Here is a 19659-nt window from a genome sequence, read left to right on the forward strand (position 1 = left end):
GGGGGAAATACCAAGCCCAGCAGAGCGGCACCTGTTGAAGTTTCCCACAGCAGCGGGTTGTCAGCCAGGAGATGGGTATTTCTGTGCCAGTTGGCAACAGCTTCCCTCTCCCTGCACTACAGCAAAACGCTGCAGTGTTGCTGTAACTCACCTTGAGGAAGGATGAGCAGGTCTGATAGCGGCTGCTTGCCCTCTCCCCAGCTCCTGGCCACGTGTGAAGAACTTGACCCAGCACTGAGAGCCACCCTCCTGCACGCCTCGAGGCCTGCTGTGGCCATGGAGCTGGAGGAAGAGCTGGTCCTGTTCTGAGTGACGGGCAGAACACCCTGGCTAGGATGGAGGGACAGACAAGGTGCTACCTTTCACCACTGCTGTTTCTTTCAAATTACTTTGTAAATAATTTATTACAAGCATAACCATGAAGCTCTTGTTACAATAAAAAGTAGGTTACAAATTTCAGTTTAGACTTGCTTTGGGAGTTGTAATTTTTTTTTTTCCAAAACAAAGTGTTTACTTAAAATTGCTCCACTGTCCTACATACCCTTAGAGCCACCTGAGGGCACTTCTGTACAGGCAGCAGCTTGTGCGGGCAGGGAACAGTTGTGGCCAACTCTGTTTCTACAATGGTGTGCGTGGGGAGAAGGGGGACCACGAAGGGGTGCTGCCGAACATCCATTCCCCTGGGATTAGACAGACTCTTAGTACAACACTGCTGAATCAGACGTGAGCATGGAGAATCACAGCATGATAACAAGCTTTTTCTGAGCAAGCTGAAGCTAATTCCACTGAGTTCTTTGGGAGACTAAAACGTAGATTAAAAAATCTCCACTCTGCTATAAGGTTTCTACAGGGCTGGACTGGGAAAGCTTCCCCGTCCCCCTCAGGTGGGCTCCTGCTGCGCAGTCACTTCTGGCTTTACCACCTGACTTTCCGAAGTCCCTGAAGTATTTAGGAGGAGAATGGGCTCTGGCTCCAGTGGCTTGGCTTTGTCCTGAGTCTGGGTCAGAGGGTGCACCATGGACATGTGGACATTAAGGTTATGGGCCTTCTCAAAGCGCTTCCCACACTGGTCACAGGCAAATTCTAGCTCCGTCTCAGCTTTGTGTTTGGTCATGTGGTACTTGAGCGACGCTCGCTGTCGGCACTGGAAACCACAGATTTCACACCTGCGAAGGCAAAGTGGGGTGTCGGCACCAAGTCCAAGGACCCAGTCATAGCGTCTGCCCTTTGTCACGCTGAATAAGCCCAAGAGGGGATGAGTATAGCCTCAGAGCTGCTCGCTCACAGCATCTCCCACAACTACCCCAGCCACACAACACGACTCTGCTCCTCAGGCCTGCAGCCCATCATGGGTAGCCGAGCAACTGCCTGCTAAACTCTGAACAACAGGAATGGAAGGAGGCACAAGACTTGCTCAGCAATGGGAAGCTCCAGAGGTGGAGCATGCATGGGGATGGACATTTAAAACAGTTCAGCCAGGACGCTGCCTGCCGCAGGCAGGCTTTGTATCACAGAACTGCTCTGTGCTAAGGGCAGCGACTGCGGGAGCTCAGCCCAGCTTCACCACCCCTCCTATCCCTTTTCTTAGCTACGAACAGATGGTCAGTGTGCACTTACTGCAAAGGCTTTGCTCCCGAGTGCCGCATCTGATGGACCGAGAGGTGTTTGCGTTGCTTAAATGTCTGCCCACATTCATCACAGATATAATTACGTACCTCTGCAATGGAAAAAGGGAAAGAGTCATCGATTCTGCCAATTTCTTAGTACATGAAACACACACACAGCTGCCCATGCCTGCCAGCGGAGTCTGAATTCCTCCCCTGCCTCATATCCTCCACGTGATGGCTTGTTGCAGGTTTACAGGCAAGACAGACGGTTCTGCACCCCACGCAGAGTCTTGCCACGGCACCTACAAGCCTTGTGCAGCGAAGTGCTGGGTGCCTGTGCTGCCCATCGGCTGCTGGGACACACCTGTGTGAATGAGTTTCACATGACGCTGCAGGTACCGGTCAATCATGAACACCTTGTTGCAGCCAGGATGAGGACAGGGCCTCTCCCGAACCTCTTCGTGATGCTCTTTGATGTGTTTCTGTAAAGAAAGGACAGAGCTTCTAACCACAGGGCTGCAGCTTCCCCACTGTAAAAAAACTTGGATCTCCCCAAAAACGAGACCCCCATCTTGGCAGGCTCACGCATCAGCGCTGCTTCACTGTAAAAAACCAGACTTGCATCCCAATCTACCCCTGGCAGCAGGGGCTTTAACAGGACACAGCAGAGCTTGTTCCAAGAGCTGCCACCGAGCCAGCAGCCCACTTCCAGAACAGGAGCATGAGAGCCAGAGCAGTTCCTGTTGTGTTTGGGAGTGCAGAAAAAGGCCTTGGACTCTCAGCAGACTGTTCAGTGGCTCGCTGCCTCCTGCGGAGCGAGGCGATGAATTAAACCTGTCACGGAGCCTCTCTTCATACGGAAATGGCTCTGTGGTACTCCAAGCTACAGTTTCAGGACGGGAACTCACCTTCATGCCATCTGCCCCTCTGTAGACAGCCGTGCATCCCTGGTAAGGACACTTGTAAATGGTAGGCAGCTCCTCCCTGCAAAGCAGAGGCCTGCTGTCAGCCAGCGTGCCGAGCGCAGGGCTGTCACCCAGCTTTCACCTGCTCCTTATTACCTTTCACATTTGATTTTTTTTTTCCAGCCTGGCTTAGGCCCTGGCTTCTTCCTTATTTTGGGCTCTTCTGCCTTCTTTGCTTCTTTGCTGTCGCTTTTCTTGCCAGAAACCCTTCCAAAGAAGATGAAAGAAGACAGACAGTGGTTTAATACTTGATCTTGGTTTTTAGCCCTCTCACCTAATCGCCCCCGAGCATTACACCAGGTCTGACAGCTCAGCCCGATGTGTGACGTGGCAAAGCAGGAGCACGCACACAGTCATGCAAGCGCAGTAACTAGGGCCAAGCCTGGGAGTGAGGGAGGTGGCCCAGCTTCAACCCGATGGAGAGCTCGGGGAACACAGGGGCTGGGGTGACACAATGACCTCCAGGCAGGAACACGTAAGAAACACGTAGGGAACGGAAACCATAAAGCAAAGCAATCGCGATGGCCCAGCGGAGCCCACCACGGTGCACACACAGCAGAGGCGGGCACCAGCCCCCCCCCCCATCCACAGAGAGCTCTGCTCACCGCGCAGGAAGCCTCTTACTTCTTTTCGGGGTAAGGCTCGAAGGAGTCATCTGAAGATTGCACATTTCTCTTCTCATTTTCATCATCACTCAAGAAGTCCCTGAGAGAGAGAAGATGCACTTTACTGACACAGCACCGGGCTGGCACTTCAGCAGCAGCATCCGCAGCAGCAATGTGTGTTCTTCACTCTCAGCGCATCCATCTCCCCCACACCACGGCACGGCAGCAGAGGCTCCACGTGTGCTCCTCCCCCATAATCTCCCCAAGCAAACACAGCACTGGGGAACACAGCAAATAGCAAAATCAGGTCCTTTTAGGACTAGATGTCTGTAAGAATAATTGAACCACTGTCAGGAGAACAAAAGACTGGCTGTTACTGAAAAGATCTATTCATTGTTGAGGGATGTTGCCACCGCTTTCTATGCTGGGAAAATAATTTTGTAGAGCAAGAACATCATATAGTTGTCTGGCGCAGGTTAATTAAGCTGCAGGTCACTCTGTATTTCCTCATACGTAGCAGCCACATAAGCTTGGGTTTTTCTTTTTTCCTCCTTTTAAGTCCTAAGCCATACAAGAAGCAATTAATTCTGAAGCCAGGAAACAGGCAATAAATTGTTGTGGCACTTTGGATATGACAGCTGACAGATTGAGCTGACACACTGAAATAAGCCTGCACTCAGCCGTTTGGTACTTTAAACACAGAAAGACTGCACTCAATTACCAGTTATTTACATTATTCACTTTAAATACCTATGGTTGAAGGATTTAACCAAATCTTTGATCATGGAGACTGCTAAGCTGCCAGTGTCCCTCCTCTTCCCGGGAGCAAACAGGGCGATTTCTCTGAGTGACGCCTCTTGCCTGCGTTCTCACACACCGACCGCTCTTCTGGAGCGGCCGCAAAGGGGATTGCTCTGAGGCTGAGGGGCTGGAGCAGCGGCATCCAGGACCAAGCAAGCCCCCACTGCCCCCTGCATGACTCCTTCCCCAGAGCAGAGAGGGGGGAATGAAACAGGACCTGGTTTGCTGGAAGCAGCCAGAGAGCACACACGTGTGCAAACACACACACGCCGCTGTGCAAACCACCACCCGCAGCAGCAGAGGCAGCAAGGAGGGGAGTTCAGCGCGTCAGCAGCGTGAGCTTTGTCACAGCTGCCACAGAGCCTGCGCCTCTGACACTGGTTCCAAGAGGCCTTGAGGGCCAGGTCACTCGTGGAGAAAAGAGCTCTCCGAGGCAGGTCATTTCATACTCGCAAAGAAGACATTTACGCTATTTTAAACCCACTCTTCTCTCACCCCTCAGAAAGGTCACTGAACTCGTCTTTTACCCGCTCATCCGACGTTGCAGACAGAACCTGCTTCCCACTCAACTGTCCTAGGGAATGAAGGAGAACACGGTGCGTTACAAGGAAAAGCAGCAAGAACAAGCCAGCGGAGACAGCTGCTGAGAAGGAACCAGCCCCTCCAGGTTCACTCAGCGTGGCTCATACCGCCTGAAAATATGTGCTCCACAACAAGTTAATGATTATTTAAAACCAAATTCCATGTCTCGTGCTCAGAGACTGCTCTTCCTGCGCCCTAGGGATGGGAAAGCCTTCACCCTGCAGTTGCCACAAGCATCTTTTGGTTTCCCCAAGACTCCTGCTTTGTACATGAAAGACTTTTCCCCACATATGTCCCAGCTGCTGTTCCTCTTTCCAGCAGCGGACACCTGCAGCTGTCAGAGCTAAACACAGCCTGATTCTGTAACTCAAAATCTCTGTTAATTCCTCTCTTCTGGAAGCAGCATTTCATGGGGGCTCAGCAGTAAACCCACATTAACTCAGCCCACAGCAAGCCCGCCCAAAGACTTCCCTTTGTGGACAGCAGGGCTCCTGCTGCTTGGCATCAGCTGCAGCGGGGCAGGGGAAACCCCTCCATGCTGGCATATGGAGAGGGTTTGGGTTCAGCAGAAACACACATCTGGCAAATGTGGTGCAGGAGAAGCAGCAACCGTTCTGCACCACTCAGGAGGCACACATTACCCAGGACAGCAGCCTCCCACCAGCCAGGCGCAGCCTGCTAAGGAACAGCCAGCTCTCACCGCGCCATGTGAGGGGGAAACAGCACACTGGGCGAGGAGACCGGCTCTTTCTGGGTGATGTGGTCAGCCAAACCCGCATTCCCCCTTCCCCTCTGCAAGGCTCAGCATCCCTGGTCAGAGGCAATTCTCTGGGCAACCGGCAGTCCCCAGCTGGGGTCCGCGTCCTCCCTGAGGAGTGGCAGTCTCCAAGGAGGGGTCCCAGCCCCATCGTTGCTCCCTGGGCCAGCTCTCCAGCTCCTTGCCCTTTCCCAGAGGCCTGCGGGGAGGTCAGAAGGCAAATCCCTTACCTGTGACACTGCTCAGTGGTGACACGGGCTGCAACAGGGCTTTCTCCTGTATGGAGGCCACGCTGTCCAGTTGCAAGTGAGATGAATCCCTGTCCTGCGGCAGCTCATTCTCCACGTTCAGTGGCACCGATGTGGTCCCTTTGTTTGCGGGCTGCTGGCAAGGAGTTGTCCTTACTGGAGCATGCTGGGGTTTGGGAGCAGAAACAGCCTCAGCATTGTCTGCGCCTGCCCCGTTGTCAGTCAAGTGCTGCGCCGTGCTCTTGTTCCATTCCCGTTTGACAGACAAGGCATTGTCGACAAGCACCGTGCTACAGTCCGAATCTGTATCCATGACATAGTCGTGCCCATCCCCGCAGCCCCAGACAGCACGGATGATGCCGCAGTACTCGGAGGAGAGCACGCTCTGCAGGCTGGGCACCGACGTACAGCTCCCGGCGTGCGTGTGCGTCCACGTCACCAGGCTGTGCAGGCACTGGGGGCTGGAGGTGATCAGGTCCACTGTGGGAGGGGAGAGGCAGCACGCACACAGTCAGTGCCCTGGGCCAGCAAAGGGCACTGCCAGCTGCGGGGAGAGACAGGGAAAGACCCGCTCCCCCCACCCAGGGAGGGGACAGGGCTGCGGACCCGCTCCCCCCAAGGCCACACTGCATTTCTGCACCATAAGGCAGGTGGGAGACACCCAGATGAACCGGGGGGGCAGTCCCATTGACTGCCAGCACCGTGAATTTTGCAGCTGAAAGTAAATTTCCAATCACCCCCAGTGTCTGCAGCAGCGGGGATGGGCCTGGCACTGCCACCAAAGCCCGCTCTGCCTGCTCTCCGCACCCTCCACGTGAGCCCACACCAGTTCTGCTCCGCTCAGGGAGGCCAATGCCAGTGAGGATCCTCCTGGGGAGCTGGAGGGGAGAGCTCCTGGCCCAGGGAGGAGGGGGAATTGTAAGCAGCCAGACTAGGGCACAGCTGCGTGGAGTGACACAGGAACTGCCCTGCCGGGTGGTCGCTCCTCAACACCCGTAAAGCCCAGTGCTTTGCTGATGGTATCACTGAAAGCAAAGAGAAGTGGCTCTGGGAGCAGGGACTCACCCAGGCAGGAGGCACCTCCGTCTCCACCCGGCTGGGCCTGGGCCGCGCCGCTCCTGCAAAAGCCAGAACAGCACAGTGGGGTCTCAGGGGTCATGGAGGGACCCGGCATCAACACGGGGCAATTTATCGCTCCTGATAGCTCCCGGGAAGAAAGAAGTGCAACGTACTTTCCTTTTGACTTCACATGGCCTGTGGGAGACGCATTCACCCTCTGGATAAATGTCCTGAGGACGCTGCGGCATTTGTAGAACTGGGCATGGCATTTCTTGCAGACGAACTGGGGGAGCGCGGGGTCCTGCCGCACCGCCACGCCGACCAGCCGCTGGAAGTCGGTGAAGAAGACCTGATCCACACGTCGCTGCTTCTCCGAGTTCTCCCCCATGACAGGCACCTTCCCGAAGGCATTGCGCAGGCTCCTGGAGGAGAACTTCCCGTGGCAGAGGCGACAATACCCAGTGCTCAGGGCTCTGCCGATTCCTGCCAGAGAAGGACCGAAGACTGGGTGCCTGCTGCGAGAGTATGGCAGCTGGCTATGGCCCGAAGGAAGATGTTCCCATTCCCCTTCCCTCGCTCTAGGCTGCCTCCAAAGCCCTGGCTTCAGCATGAGCACAGAAAAGCCAGGTAGGAAGAGAGACACCTTCCCCTTGACCCTCCCCTGCCGACTGGGGCACCACTGACCCTAAAATCAGCCTTTCTGGGAACCTCCTTCGAGCTGTAGCACATCCCGGGGCTCGCTCACATACGCTTGTGCTTTTGCCAAGACTGTCCCTCAGCTTAAGTAGTTCTTCTCCCTCCCCAGCGTTTATCTCCCAAGTATTTATAGCCAGCCCTCGGCTGCCACAAGCCTGATCCGCCCCGGTGCTCACAGCCCAACCGAGCCGCCATTTCTCAGCCGCCTCCATGGTGCCCTGCAGCAGCGCAGGGAGCTGGGGGTGCGGGGCTCCTGTTCGGGGAGCGAGGCCAACCCGGAGCAGCGGGGCAGGATGCAAAGCATTCCCATTCCCGTGGCATCCCTACTCTGCAGAGCACGGCTGCATCCCTCTGCTGCGCCCTGACCGCCTGCCAGCATGAGGAAAACTCCCGGCTCCAGCCTCCTCCCGGCCCTGATGCAACACAGCTGTGCTCCAAACCCTCCGGGCCGCCCGCCGGGACCGGGAGGGAGCAGGGTCCTGCCTGCAGCCCCCACCAGCCCCCCCGCCATCGCCGAGACCACACAAATGGCTTTCAGAGCCCTTTGGGGTGCAGCTGCACACTGGGGACTGGTGGGGCCAGCCAGCAGAGCCCCCGGCGAGGGCACAGAAGCAACGAGGAGCAGCACCCGTGGGGGTGAGCGCTTTGGAGGGCTCAAAGCTGCCCTCCCTGATTTTAAGCCCAGCAGGGGCGGGAGGGACAGCCAGCCCCCCCAGCCTGGGGGGACATGCAGGCACTGCGGCCCCTGCCACCAGTGCTTTGCCCTCAGACACCCAACTCTGAGCCGTTTGAGGTGCAAAACTTATCTCCTGCACCCAGCCACACCGGCAGTGACGCGCTTGGCTATCGGCTGCCGCCACACCGGGGGACAGTGGCAGAGCCCCCCAGGATGGAGGGGAGGGTCAGCTCCCATCACTGTCCCCCGGGCTCTTCCCCCGTGGTGCTGCCGAAGCTCCCCCTTACCTCATCGGTCACCAACACCGGGAGCCCCAGCACTTTCCGGGGGAGGATGCTCTATGCAAACAGCCAAACCCAGGTCCTAGCATGGGGCAGAGCCGGAGAGCCCGGGGGGGAGAGCTGGGGGGGAGGAGAGCTCGGGGGGGGGGGGCGGGGGCAGAGCCCTGCAGAGCCCGGGGGAGCAGCGCCCCGGAGAGACCGCGGGGGGTGGGCTGGTCCCCGGCAGAGCACAGAGCCCCCGGTGCCCGGCAGCACACGCCCACCGGCACCCACTCACCAGCCTGCCCCGGGAGGCGGCCCCCGGTGCCCCGGGGGGCTGCGTGCCCGCGGTGCCCGGTGCCCCCCGCAGCGGCTCCGTGACCCCACCCGCGGGCACAGCCAGGCGGGGGTCCGGGCCGCCGCGTCCCAGCCCCACGGGGCACAGCGCCCCCCCGGGCTGCTCCCTCGCCCCACTCGGGCCGGGCCTCACCTGCCTCCGGGGCCCCGCCGAGGGCGGCGGGCCGTGTCCAGGCGGCGGCCGCCGGGGCCCACCCCGCGGGGGCCTCGAGCCGCGCCGCCGCCGACTCGGTCCCGCGGGCCGTCGGACCGGGCCGTCGCCGGGGCTCGGGGGCCGCCGCGCTGGGGCCGCCCGCGGCCGCCAGGAACCGGCCGCGCCGATCGCGCTTCATCGCCGCCGCCGCCGCGGGCCCGGCCCGCCCCGCCCCGCCCGGCGCAGCGCCCCCCGCCGGCCGGGAGGACCCCGCCGCCGGTCCGGCCCCGCCGCGCTCCGCCGGTGCCGCGGGCCCGATCGCGCCGTTCCGGGCGGCGGCCGCCGCCATGGCCGCGGCGGGCGGCGAGGGGCCCGCGGGGCCTCCCTGGGCGGGCCGAGCCCTGCAGAGCGCCATGAGGGCGGCCAGCGGCGCCCTGGAGATGGACAGCGCCGGGCGGCCGCGGGTGAGCGCGGAGCGGGCCGGGACCCTGGGGGCACCGGGAGGGCCGGGGGGTGCCCCGAGGTCCCGGGCAGGCTGCGGGGTCTGGGGGTCCCCGGGCCGCCTCCCCCGAGCCCGACACCCCCAGGCAAGGGCCCGATCCTGCCCCCCCGCAGGGCCCGGCGGGCTGCAGGGGTCTCACCGGTGCTACCGGGGTTGCGGGCCCCGCCCCCCCGGCTGCCCCGCTCCTGCCAGCGGGGCTGGGGCTGCCCGGGAGGGCCGCGGCTCACCCCTCCCCTCTGGCAGGAGGCCTACGTGGAGTACCTGAAGAGCATCGCCTTCATCGCTCAGGCCCTGCAGGAAGAGGCGGCGGGGACAGGTAGGGCAGGACCCCGGCCCCCGCAGCCCCCCGCTGCCCCCCGCAGCCCCCCTGCGCCTCCTGGCCCTGCGGGGCTGTGGGGCTGGCACAGCCGTGGTCAGCGGGCGCCCTGCAGGTGGCCCTGACACCCGGCATGTCCCCCCAGACGGGAGTGAGGTGGTCACCCCCGACACCCCCAAGATGCTGAAGCTGGCCGAGCAGTGCCTGGAGAGAGTCAAGTCCATCGCAGCCGCGTTGGGTGAGCGTGGGGTCCTGGGGTCCCGCTGTGGGGAGCCGCCCCCCCCCCCCCCCGGGGCCAGGTTGGTGGGGGGGCACGGCTGACTCCTCTCTCATTCCCTCCCCAGGGAAAGCCCAGGCAAAACCGGCTGTGCAGGAGCGGGGTGGGGGCCCCGCGCCCCTCCCCCGGCACCGCAGGGTCTTCTCGGACGAGGGGGGGAAGCTCTCTCCCTTCCTGCCGCCGGAGATCTTCCAGAAGCTGCAGATTGCTGAGGCGCAGAGCACACGGAAGTACGGGGGCTCGGGGGGACACGGGGGGCTGGCATCTGCCCCACGCCTGCCCAGAGAGACCGTGGGGCTGGGGTGGGTCATCCCCAGGCTCCCGCTCTGCTGGGGGGCACGGCGGCGAAGAGGCCCCAGCGCGTGTCATGGTGGGTGCTGAGGGCTGGTCCCCGGCAGGGAGCTGACGCCGCTGGAGGAGGCATCTCTGCAGAACCAGAAGCTGAAGGCCGCCTACGAGGCACGGGTGGCGCGGCTGAACCCCAGCCAGGCCCTGCAGAAGACCTCCCTGGCAAGTGGGGAGCCCCGCTGGGTGGGAGGCTGGGGCGAGAGGACTGCTGCTGGCTGGGAGGGGAGGTGGTCCCCGCGGTGCCTGGGGGACCCTCTGCTCCATGCCTGCCACACTGGCGGCCGCAGGTTTTGGGCAGGTGACCCCAACGTGCTGCCTGCTTCGCAGACACTGTCCCTGCAGCGGCAGATGATGGAGAACTTGGTGATCGCCAAGGCTCGGGAGGAGACTGTATCCTTCCCGGCAGCAGAGAGCTCAAAGCGCCGGGCTCCGGCACAGCCCCACGTGCTGCCCAGGCGCCGGTGCCCTGTCCCTGCGCCGCAGCCATCCCACGCAGGCTTTTGGGGTCCCGGTGCTGTCCTGCAACCAGCTGATCAGGGGGATGGAGGTGGGAGAAGGGCTGATCCCGGCCCCCAGGCTGCCATGGCTGTGCTGGGGCAGCGGGTTGTGCCAGGGTGGCGGGCGAGTGGTGCCAGCTGGGTGCCGCTGCGGTGCGGGGTCCCCAGAGCCTTAACTCTGCCGTGGCCCAGCTGCAGCGGAAAATGGAGGAGCGGCGGCTGCGGCTGCAGGAGGCTGCCAACAGGTGAGCGGGGGTGTCACAGCCAGGACCCGGGGGATGTCACAGCCAGGACCCCGGGGTCGCGCTGGCAGGTGCCCTCACCCAGGACCGTTGCATCACCAGGAGGTTCTCCAGCAGCGTGGCCCTCACGCCCGAGGAGCAGGAGCAGAGAGCTCTCTACGCTGCCATCCTCGAGTACGAGCAGGACCATGTGAGTACGCGCTGGAGGCTGCTGCTGTGGGTGCCGTGGGGATAGAGGACCATGCTGTCCTTGGGTGCCGTGGAGCAAGAGGCCTTGGCACCCCTGGGTGCTGCTGGGGCAGGGTGCTGTGCCATCCCCAGGCGGAGTGGGGGCTGGATGCTGTGCCATGGGACAGGGTGCTATTCTGTTCCCTGGCACTGCGGGGGCAGGAGGCTGTGCCGTGGGGCAGGGTGCCACGCCATCCCCACTGACCAGCTGTGGGTGCTCACCAGGACTGGCCGAGGCAGTGGAAGGCCAGGCTGAAGCGGAGCCCGGCGGACCTCTCCCTGGTGTCGGGGCTCTTCTCCTGCCTCCTCAGGTAGTGCCGGGGTGGGAAGGGGCTCTGCCACGGCTGCTTGCTTGTGCCCCCTGCCCACCCCCTCTCTCTGCTTCCAGCTTCCCCGAGCACCCCATCGCCCAGCTCCTGCGGCAGCTGCAGTGTGCGGTGTACGCCCGCCTGTACTCGGCCATCAGCCAGGGCACCGCCGACACCGCACCCGCCTCCCCCACCAGCCTCTCCTTCCTCTCGCTGGATGCGGGGGGCTCGCTGCTCACCGAGCCAGGGGGCCACCGCCTCCGGGCCTCCCGCAGTCTCCACTGCATGTTCTCAGTGCCCGAGCACGGCACAGCCGGGCTACGGCACAGCCTGTCCAGCATGCCCCTCACCGATGGCAGCCCCGGCACCCCCAAGGCAGAGGGTGGCTGGCCGGGGCCGGCAGCAGCCCCCCAGACCCCCCGGGAGAGCTCCTTCGAGGACCTGGAGCGGTTCCTGGCATCGCCCGAGGGTTGGGCCCCCGGGGAGCCCCCGGCCGGCCCCGGGAAGGAGATGGCACTGCCGGAGCAGCTGAAGGGCATCGTGCGGGACATCCACAATGCCATTGGTGAGCAACGGCTGCCGGGGTCGGGGGGACCCGCGGGGGCCAGGAAGGGGGTCTCCCCAGCCATGGGCTCTGTGGGGTGGGGAGGAGGGGCCCCCTGCACCCCATTGCTTTAGCTGGGGTGAGCTCGGGGTGCAGGGTGGGGAGGATGGGGGGGGTCTCACATGCACCCATCAAACACGCTGCGTAACTTGTCCCTTCCCAGACAGGCTGCTGTCCCTGACGCTGCTGGCCTTCGAGGGGCTCAGCACTGCCGCCGGCAAGGACCAGTGCCTGGCCTGCCTGGAGGAGGCCTTCTTCCCGCCGCTCTGGGCCCCACTGCTGGCCCTCTACAGGTACCACGGGCCCTGAGCTGGGCCGAGCCAGGCCCCCCGGCCCCCGCCCCAGCAGCCCCTCGCCTCTCTGCCCGCAGGATTGTGCACCGGCCCCGCGAAGCAGCCCTGGCCCGGAGCATGGAGCAGCACCGGCACGCCAGCCCCGCCGACATGGGGCTGTCATCCCGGCTCTTCCCGCCAGCCCCTGGCTGCCCTGCGTACGGCTCCGCCATCGAGGACCTGCGGCTCATCCCGCTAGAAACCTGTCCTCGCAGAAAGCTGGAGTGCATCGGTGCGTAGTTGGGGGCTCTGGGCTGATGGGGGGTCAGGGGGGTGGCAGGGTGATGCTCAGCACCTGCTCTGTGCCACAGTGCGAGCCCTGCGCGGCATCTGTGAGTGTGCCGAGGAGTACTGCGGTGCCCGGGACAGCCGGACCCCCACCTCTGCCGCCATGTGAGTATGGGGGGCACAGTGGGGAGTGGGGTGCTGGGGTGCCGGTGTGGGGCTGGGGGTTCCCGTGGCCACCGTGGCTGATGGTTCCTGTTGTCAGCAGTGGGGCGGATGACCTGCTGCCCATCCTGTCCTACGTGGTGCTGCAGACAGGGCTGCCGCAGCTGCTGCCTGAGTGCGCCGCCCTGGAGGAGTTCATCCACGAGGGGTAGGCGCCGGGGGTGCTGGGCCACATGGGCACCCCGGGGGGGGCATCCCCGGAGCTGGAGGCGTGGGGATGGGAGCTGGATCAGAGCGTGGAGTGTGGCTGCTGTGGGCGCAGGGCTGTGGTGGGTGGCTGTGGCGGGTGGCTGTGGCGGTGTCCCAACCATGGCAGTGTCCTGGCCGCAGAGGTGGGGTGACTGTGGTGGTGTCCTGGCCATGGCGGTGGTGGTGTCCCAACCTTGGAGGTAGCATGGCCATAGCAGTATCCCAGCCGTGGTGGTAGCAGTGTCCTGGCCATGACAGTATGGTGGCCATGATGGTGTCCCAGCCATGATGCTGTGGTGGCCATGGCAGTGTCCTGTGTCCTGCCTATGATGGTGTGGTGCCATGGCAGTGTCCCTGCTGTGATGGTGGCAGTGTCCCAACCATGGTGGTGCAGTGGCTGTGGCAGCGTCCCAGTCTGTGACAGTGGCAGTATCTCAGTGGTGCTGGTGTAGTGGCTGTAGTGGTGTCCTAGCCATGGTAGCATCACAGCCATGGTGGTGGCAGCATCCCAGCCATGGCAGTGCAGTGGCTGTGGCAGTATCCTGGCCATGGCAGTGTCCCAGCCGTGGCAATGCAGTGGATGAGGCGGTGTCCCAGCCAGGGTGGTGCGGTGGCCGTGGTGGCATCCTGGCCATGGCAGCATCCCAGCCGTGGCACTGTGGTGGCCGTGTCGGTGTCCCTGCGACGGTGTTGGCGGTGTGCGGTGCAGGTACCTGATCGGGGAGGAGGGGTACTGCCTGACGTCCCTGCAGAGCGCCCTGTCCTACGTGGAGTCCCTGCAGTGAGGCGGCAGCGGGGGACCCTCTCCCCGCCACCCACGGCCAGGTACTGCGCTCGTTCCCACGGCAGGGGGGTCCCCGTGGCCGGCGGACGTGTCGCCGGGGGTTGCCGCGGGGGGTGCCACAGGGGGGTGCCGCTGGAGGTGCCCCCACTCCCGTCCTCCAGGGGGCGATGTCGACGCGGGGTCAACCCCGCCCGGGAGGCCACGCCCCTTCGATGTGACGTCAGCGGCGGGTGGCGCGGCGCGGGAAGCGGAAGGGGCGCCGGGACGGGACGGAGGGGAGCGGGGGGCTCACGCCGCTGCACCCGCAGGATGTGCGCGGGCTCGGCGCTGCGGCAGGAGTGCGGGCAGCTGTACCGGCAGCAGTACCGGCAGCAGTACCGGCGCTGCCTTGAGCGGGCGCTGCGGCAGGGCCAGGCCGGGGCCTGCTCCGACGCGTCCCTCGGCGAGCGGCTGCGGCAGCGGCTGCGGCGGGAGCCGGCGCTGCTGGCGGCCCTGCAGGAGGACGCCCCCGCCATGCTGGCCGGCGCGCTGCGGGGCCGCGGGGACCCGGGGCCGGCGCTGCGGGGGCTGGCCCGCGCCTTCGCCCTGCTGGAGCTGGCGGCCGCCAACCTCTACCTCTTCCCCTGGCGCAGGGAGTTCGGCGCCGTCCAGGTGAGCAGGCGCTGCCGGCCGGTGCCCGCGGCGGGGGGCGCCCCGGGGTGCCGGCCCCAGCTGTGCCCCTCTTTTCCTTGCAGACCTTCTCCGGCGCCTACGTGCACCTGCTGCGCCCGGCGCTCCCTGAAGCCGACTTGGTGCGGAGCTTTGCCCGGCTGGGCTACCGACGCGACGGCCACCGCCTGGTCATCTCCCGGCTGCCCCCCGCGCCCGAGCTGCTCGCGGCCGCCTGCGGCTTCTTCGCCTGCCGGTTGGAGTGCGAGATCCTGGCGGAGGTGGTGCTGCGGCTGCAGCCGCGCCGGCTGCGCGCCGAGGAGCTGCTGGAAGCACGGCGGCTGGCCGGGGACCTGGAGGCCTGCGTGGAGATGCTGCAGCAGCTGGGGACCCAGTCCCAGGCGGCTGCCAACTGCGGTGACGGTGTGGATCTCTACCGGGAGATGCCGGCCAGCTCCGAGGACTCGGAGGGAGAGGATGCAGCCCCCCCAGTGCTGTGGAGGGACCCTGGCAACCCACGAGGTGCTGGGGACGTACCTGGGAGGGGCTGGGACCGCTGCGGAGATGGTGAGCTTGGGCAGGAGCCAGTGTCCTCCGCAAGCAACCCTGAGCCGGACACCTCCTCTCACCTCTACCTGGACCAGGAGCTCAGCAGGGCTGGCAGCCCACTCTCTGCCCTAGCCACGGGGAGCCAAGAACCCCAGACACCAGGGGAGCCCCAGGATTTGCCGCCTGCCGCCCCCCAGGAAGCCCCTGAGCTGCCCTGCTACCAGCTGCACTCCTGCCTGCGCCAGGGCGTGCTGCCCTCCTACTGCTGCACGACCTGCCGGCAGCTGCACACTGGTGCCTGCGCGGCTGGGCAGGCTTGCCGCACCCGCCACCACGGGCAGGAGCTGCGCAGCAAGAGGCAGCAGCGGCTCTGGCTGCAGCGGACAGAGGTGGACATGCTGCTGGCAGAAGGCTCCAGGCCCTGGTCCTAGCACCCTGCGGTGCTGGCTGTTCCCATTCCTCCCCACTTGGGAGGGGATGGGGACAACCACCGCTCGGCCCAAGAGACACCAGACTTGCTGTGCCGGGGGCAGCAGTGCCTGTGCCACGCTCTGCTTTGGCCCTGGGGCGGTAGGAGCCCGTCTGGCCCCTGCTCCAGCCCCGGCGCTCCTGCTGTAAACGGCTCAGTACATCTCAGTAAAGCATGGCTGCCTCGCAGTGTGGTGGTCTCATTCTGCCCTGCTGAGGGGGGGGGTCGGGGGATGCAAAGTCCATGGGGAAGGGACATAACCCACGGTGCCATCCAACAGGACGTTGGGCAGCAGCTTTCACCTCCCAGGAGTGGGGCTGGGCTCTGCTTAAGGCCGTTTCAGGGAGGCAGAGCCCAGGGGTGTCCTTGTCCCCGGAGCAGGGCCACCCGGCCCAGCAGGAGCTGAGGAACGAGGCAATTCACTCCCCACTGCTGGCAGGTGCTTTTATTGATGGCAAAGCTGGGGTGGCCCCACGCAGCCAGCACCGGCCGAGCCCCGGCCTCTCCCTGCTGAGCCCTGGGCCCCGTTGCCTGTCCCCTGCCACCAGCGCTGTGCTCGCCCAGCCACAGCTGGAGCCTGCCCAGCTCTGGGGCAGGAGACCACATGGGGTGGGGGTGGGTTGCAGCGCTCCCCTCCAGCAGCCAGCTGTCCCCACGCCGGTGCAGGGAAGGAAATCCAATTCTGGAGCCATGCCGGGAAGGGATGGAGCCTGTGGCGTTGGTGCTGTTCCACCAAGAAAAGCCATCCCAGTTGGTGTGCACCATGTTTCCTCCCGCGGGACAGAGCTCAGGGCTTGCTGCGCTTCACCTGGCTCTCCGTCCCAGCGCTGGAGGTGGCTGCCCGCTTGTTGCGGTGGTGGGGGAAGGTGGGCATGAGCTCTGGCTCACAGGCTGCGGGGCAGAGGCCGGGGCGTCAGTGGGGCCCAGAGCATCCCAGCCCTGCCCCATGGGGCGTTTACTTACGCAGGGGCTTCTCCTTGAAGTAGGAGCTCTCCAGGCAGTCCTTCGCTGTTGCCCTGGGGGTACAAGGGGACATGGCAGGCACCCCTCCGAAGGCACTGACCTGCCCCCAGCTCTGGGGACGGCCTTGTCACAGGGGCGGTGGTGCCGACGGCTCCGTCTGTGGGCAGGTTTCCTCCCCTGCCTGCCCCAGGTCCTGCCCATGCAGAGCTGCCACCAGCTCTTACCGCTTCTTGGGATCATACATGAAGAGGAAGTTGAGCAGCCGCAGCCCGGCCTCTGACAGCCAGGGGAACTTGTGCTTGAGGTTGTTGTAGGGCTGCTTCCGCAGCGTGTACTGACTCACCAGGGGCAGTTTGGAGAAACCCTGAGGGGATCAGGGCATGAGGCAGAGGCAGGGGGAAAGGGCAGGGGGAGCGGGAAGCAGGGGACTGCTCTCACCGGCCAGATGTTTTCGTTGGGTGTCCCGAGGAGCTGCACAATAAGGTCAATCTGGTGGATCTCGGAGGTGCCCGGCAGCAGCGGCTTGTGGGCCAGCAGCTCGGCGAGGATGCAGCCCACAGCCCTGCAGAGCAGAGGACACCTAAGTGTCAGTGGGGGCAGGAGAAGCCCCTCCACTGACACCCCCCCCCAATGTGGGTCTGCAGCCCCACAGGCCCCTGCCCAGCCAGCCTCAGCACCTGCTGCCCCGCCCTTACCACATGTCAATGCTGGTGGTCTGGGTTGTCATCCCCAGCAGCAGCTCGGGTGCTCGGTACCTGCGTAGGAGACAGCACTGTCTCAAGGGGACCACGGTGGAGCTGGCACAAGCAAAGCGCCCGCTGCACTGCAAGGACTCAAGCGCATCACACCAAGCCAGCACAGCTTGGCCCCTAGCACTGGCCACTCACCACAGCGTGACGACTTTGGGGGTCATGGGCTTCGGCGGCATCCCGTAGGTGCGTGCCAGTCCAAAATCAGCTGCAACAGAGACTTGAGATCAGAAGGGAAGCAAGCTCATCATTCTGACCGCATCACGGAGCGGAGGGAGAGCTGCAAGCACATCCGTGGCGGGAGCCAGACTGGCAGCTGCCGGTGGCTCACCTATCTTTACGCAGCCTTTGTCAGTCATGAGCAGGTTGGACACCTTCAGATCCCTGCCGGGGAACAGAGAGCTGCTGGTCAGCGCCGAACCCCCACCCAGAGCTACTCCACACTGTGCTGCTTGCTCCCAGGACACAGGGGCTGCAGGTGAAGGGTGCTGTGGTCCGAGGGCTCAGCAGGCTCCCTCCCACCAGCCCCTTCCCCCTGTGTCCCCTTTCCCGCTGTGCTCACCCCGCTGCTCCCACCTGTGGATGATGTAGTTCTCGTGAAGGTACTGCAGGCCCTTGAGGACTTGCAGGATGATGCACTTCACCTGGAGACAAAGAACAGAAGCACCAACCTCTCTGTGAGAGCAGCACCAGCCAGGCAAACCCTTGGAGGTTAAACTCACTTGGGTGCCCTGCAGTCTGCTACATCTGTCACTGCTTTGCAGTGCATCAGTCCCCGTGTCCTCCCGGAGTAGCTCGCAGGCTGCCTGGGGAGCATGTTTTCTCCCAACTCTGTTTCCCTGCCAGTTTGCTCCAGCCCAAAACCCAGCCTGAGAAGTCCCTGGAGCATTCTGTAAGAGCCAGCTAAGCCCAGGCTCCCCATGCAGCCCAGGAATCCCAGCTCACCTGGCACTGCCCAGCCCTGCTGAAGCCACAAGGTCCAGGGAGTCCACACCGGTGGCCAGTATGTTCTGGCTAGAGTAGCAGTACCCTTTCAGGGGTGATGTACCTAAAGCCCAGCACAACCTTTACCTGAGCCTCTGAAAAAGGTGTCTGCATGTTCTCCAGAAGGCTAGCTAGGTCCTGCTCACAGTAGCCCATCACCAGGAAAATGCTGTTATAGACAAGATGCAGTCAGGAGCCTCCCCCTAGACACCTCTCTGGTGCCCCAGTGCAGGTCTGTACTGCAAGAGGTGGCTCAGGGGACCAAGGTGGGTCTGAAAGGCAGAGAGGGCAGGAGACAATGGGAGGACAGAGCAGGGACTCTCACCTCTCCAGATGGTTCCCAACAACCACTTCCTTCAGCTCTACAATGTTGGGGTGCCGAAGCTGCAGGAGCAGGGTTATCTCCCGCAGGCTGCTGATAGGCATTCCTGCAGAAAGCAACTGCACGAGTGCCTCAGGCAGGGGCTGAGGACGCTCCCAGGACGCCATAGGAGCCACCCCCACCACAGCTCCCTGCTCCTCCATTACCGTCTTTCTCATTGTCCATCCGCACCTTCTTCAGAGCCACGGTCTCATCTGTCAGGGTGTCCCGGGCACGGTCTGGAAGAGCAGCACCGGCCACGCAGTCAGCACCAGCAAACAAACACTAGTTTTATCATGAGTCAGCGGGACCCCTGTGCTGATGAGCCACCCCCCAGCATCGGTTCCCCCAGTAGCAACCCCCAGCCCCACATGCTCTCACCACCAGGATGGAGGCAGGCGGGCCGCAGCCTACCCAGCAACCACCTCTGCCCCAGGCCTGGAGCGAGCGGCAACGCCACACTTACACACGATGCCATAGGTGCCCTCTCCGATCCGATTCAGCTTCTCGAACTCCTTCACGCTCCGGCATCTTCCCAGCTGGAAGCAAAGAACCGCATCCCAGGTGAGGGCTGTCTCTAGGGCAGCCCTCAGGGTCTCTCACCAGCCTTCCCAGGGACACGCGACCTCGGGGGCAGGCTGGCACCCTAACCCACGGCCCCCCTCCCACCGGGCAGGCCGCCGGACCGCTCCGCTGCCTACGGGCCACACCAGCGTGACAGAAGCACGGCGGGCGCGGCAGCCCGGGCAGCGGCTGGGGCAGGGGCGGCTCCCCCGGCCCCCTGCCCCGCACAGCTGCTCCCCGCGTCCCCGGCAGGGGCGACCTGGCCCTCGCTGCCCTCAGCAGGCCCCGGGCCCACCCAGCGGTCCCCAGGCCAAGGGGACCCTCCCCCCGGCCCTGACACCTCCGGAAGACGCGAAGGCCCGCCCGGCCTCGGCCTCGGCCTCGGCCCCGGCCCCTCACCCGGTCGGCCGCTGGCACCTCGAAGAAGCCCTCGCCCCGCAGCCGCCGCAGCCGCAGCGGCTCCAGCTCCCCCTCGGCAGGGCCGCCCTCGGCAGCGCCGCCCTCCGCCATGCCGCCCTGCGCCGGCGCCGTGACCCCGCCCCGCGCTGG

The 19659-nt window shown here is 64.0% G+C and overlaps 4 protein-coding genes across 8 annotated transcripts in view; 2 read left to right on the plus strand and 2 right to left on the minus strand.

The window, feature by feature from the left end:
- The window catches only part of FANCA (FA complementation group A), a 37093-nt gene extending 36634 nt beyond the window's left edge, over nt 1-459 (plus strand). The window contains exon 43 of the mRNA XM_040615181.1: nt 202-459. Within this exon, the coding sequence (XP_040471115.1) occupies nt 202-309 (108 nt within the window). The 3' untranslated portion in view covers nt 310-459. The remainder of the gene's footprint in view (nt 1-201) is intronic.
- On the minus strand, nt 386-8945 carry ZNF276 (zinc finger protein 276). Of its 2 annotated transcripts, none has more exons than XM_040615182.1 (11): nt 8747-8945; nt 6798-7107; nt 6631-6683; nt 5548-6045; nt 4474-4552; nt 3197-3277; nt 2669-2779; nt 2516-2591; nt 1972-2089; nt 1618-1717; nt 386-1166 (listed from the first exon to the last, which is right to left on the minus strand). In XM_040615182.1, the coding sequence occupies exons 1-11, from the start codon at nt 8943-8945 to the stop codon at nt 881-883; spliced, it is 1911 nt and encodes a 636-aa protein (XP_040471116.1). In that variant the 3' UTR covers nt 386-880. The 2 variants fall into 2 exon arrangements, with proteins under 2 accessions (XP_040471116.1, XP_040471117.1); XM_040615183.1 differs by lacking the exon at nt 8747-8945 and adding an exon at nt 8284-8376.
- A 107-nt stretch (nt 8946-9052) lies between these two features.
- On the plus strand, nt 9053-15677 carry LOC121098041 (VPS9 domain-containing protein 1-like). 4 transcript variants are annotated; one of them, XM_040615593.1, is made up of 16 exons: nt 9053-9210; nt 9492-9564; nt 9710-9802; nt 9909-10071; nt 10240-10351; nt 10517-10579; nt 10879-10931; nt 11031-11118; nt 11382-11467; nt 11545-12029; nt 12232-12361; nt 12439-12632; nt 12712-12793; nt 12891-12998; nt 13749-13864; nt 14132-14246. In XM_040615593.1, exons 1-15 carry the CDS (start codon nt 9094-9096, stop codon nt 13822-13824), a joined length of 1923 nt encoding a protein of 640 aa, XP_040471527.1. In that variant the 5' UTR covers nt 9053-9093; the 3' UTR covers nt 13825-13864; nt 14132-14246. The 4 variants fall into 4 exon arrangements, with proteins under 4 accessions (XP_040471527.1, XP_040471528.1, XP_040471529.1 ...); XM_040615594.1 differs by having other exon boundaries at nt 12894-12998; XM_040615595.1 differs by lacking the exons at nt 9053-9210; nt 9492-9564; nt 9710-9802; ... (9 more) ...; nt 12712-12793; nt 12891-12998 and adding an exon at nt 14558-15677 and having other exon boundaries at nt 13028-13864; nt 13985-14474.
- Nucleotides 15678-15919: 242 nt separating this feature from the next.
- Nucleotides 15920-19655, minus strand: CDK10 (cyclin dependent kinase 10). Its single transcript, XM_040615144.1, has 13 exons — nt 19510-19655; nt 19013-19085; nt 18714-18785; nt 18511-18613; nt 18273-18354; nt 17778-17845; nt 17533-17585; nt 17340-17409; nt 17148-17207; nt 16891-17014; nt 16677-16816; nt 16453-16505; nt 15920-16380 (listed from the first exon to the last, which is right to left on the minus strand). The coding sequence occupies exons 1-13, from the start codon at nt 19618-19620 to the stop codon at nt 16277-16279; spliced, it is 1113 nt and encodes a 370-aa protein (XP_040471078.1). The 5' UTR covers nt 19621-19655; the 3' UTR covers nt 15920-16276.
- Nucleotides 19656-19659: the final 4 nt, after the last annotated feature.

This window comes from Falco naumanni, chromosome 15 (genome assembly GCF_017639655.2).
Source record: "Falco naumanni isolate bFalNau1 chromosome 15, bFalNau1.pat, whole genome shotgun sequence".
Lineage (NCBI taxonomy): Eukaryota > Metazoa > Chordata > Aves > Falconiformes > Falconidae > Falco > Falco naumanni.

Excerpts from the sequence above, each read along its gene's own strand:
- LOC121098041 (XM_040615593.1), top strand. The coding sequence starts at position 9,094 with ATGGCCGCGGCGGGCGGCGAGGGGCCCGCGGGGCCTCCCTGGGCGGGC. Across the intron at positions 11,119-11,381 it reads TCGAGTACGAGCAGGACCAT|GACTGGCCGAGGCAGTGGAA; the intron begins GTGAGTACGCGC and ends GGTGCTCACCAG. Across the intron at positions 12,030-12,231 it reads GGACATCCACAATGCCATTG|ACAGGCTGCTGTCCCTGACG; the intron begins GTGAGCAACGGC and ends GTCCCTTCCCAG.
- CDK10 (XM_040615144.1), bottom strand. The coding sequence starts at position 19,620 with ATGGCGGAGGGCGGCGCTGCCGAGGGCGGCCCTGCCGAGGGGGAGCTG. Across the intron at positions 17,208-17,339 it reads CCCAAAGTCGTCACGCTGTG|GTACCGAGCACCCGAGCTGC; the intron begins GTGAGTGGCCAG and ends TCTCCTACGCAG. Across the intron at positions 16,817-16,890 it reads CCAACGAAAACATCTGGCCG|GGTTTCTCCAAACTGCCCCT; the intron begins GTGAGAGCAGTC and ends TGATCCCCTCAG.
- ZNF276 (XM_040615182.1), bottom strand. The coding sequence starts at position 8,945 with ATGAAGCGCGATCGGCGCGGCCGGTTCCTGGCGGCCGCGGGCGGCCCC. Across the intron at positions 7,108-8,746 it reads CGGCGGGGCCCCGGAGGCAG|GAATCGGCAGAGCCCTGAGC; the intron begins GTGAGGCCCGGC and ends CTTCTCTGGCAG. Across the intron at positions 6,684-6,797 it reads CATGTGAAGTCAAAAGGAAA|GAGCGGCGCGGCCCAGGCCC; the intron begins GTACGTTGCACT and ends TGGCTTTTGCAG.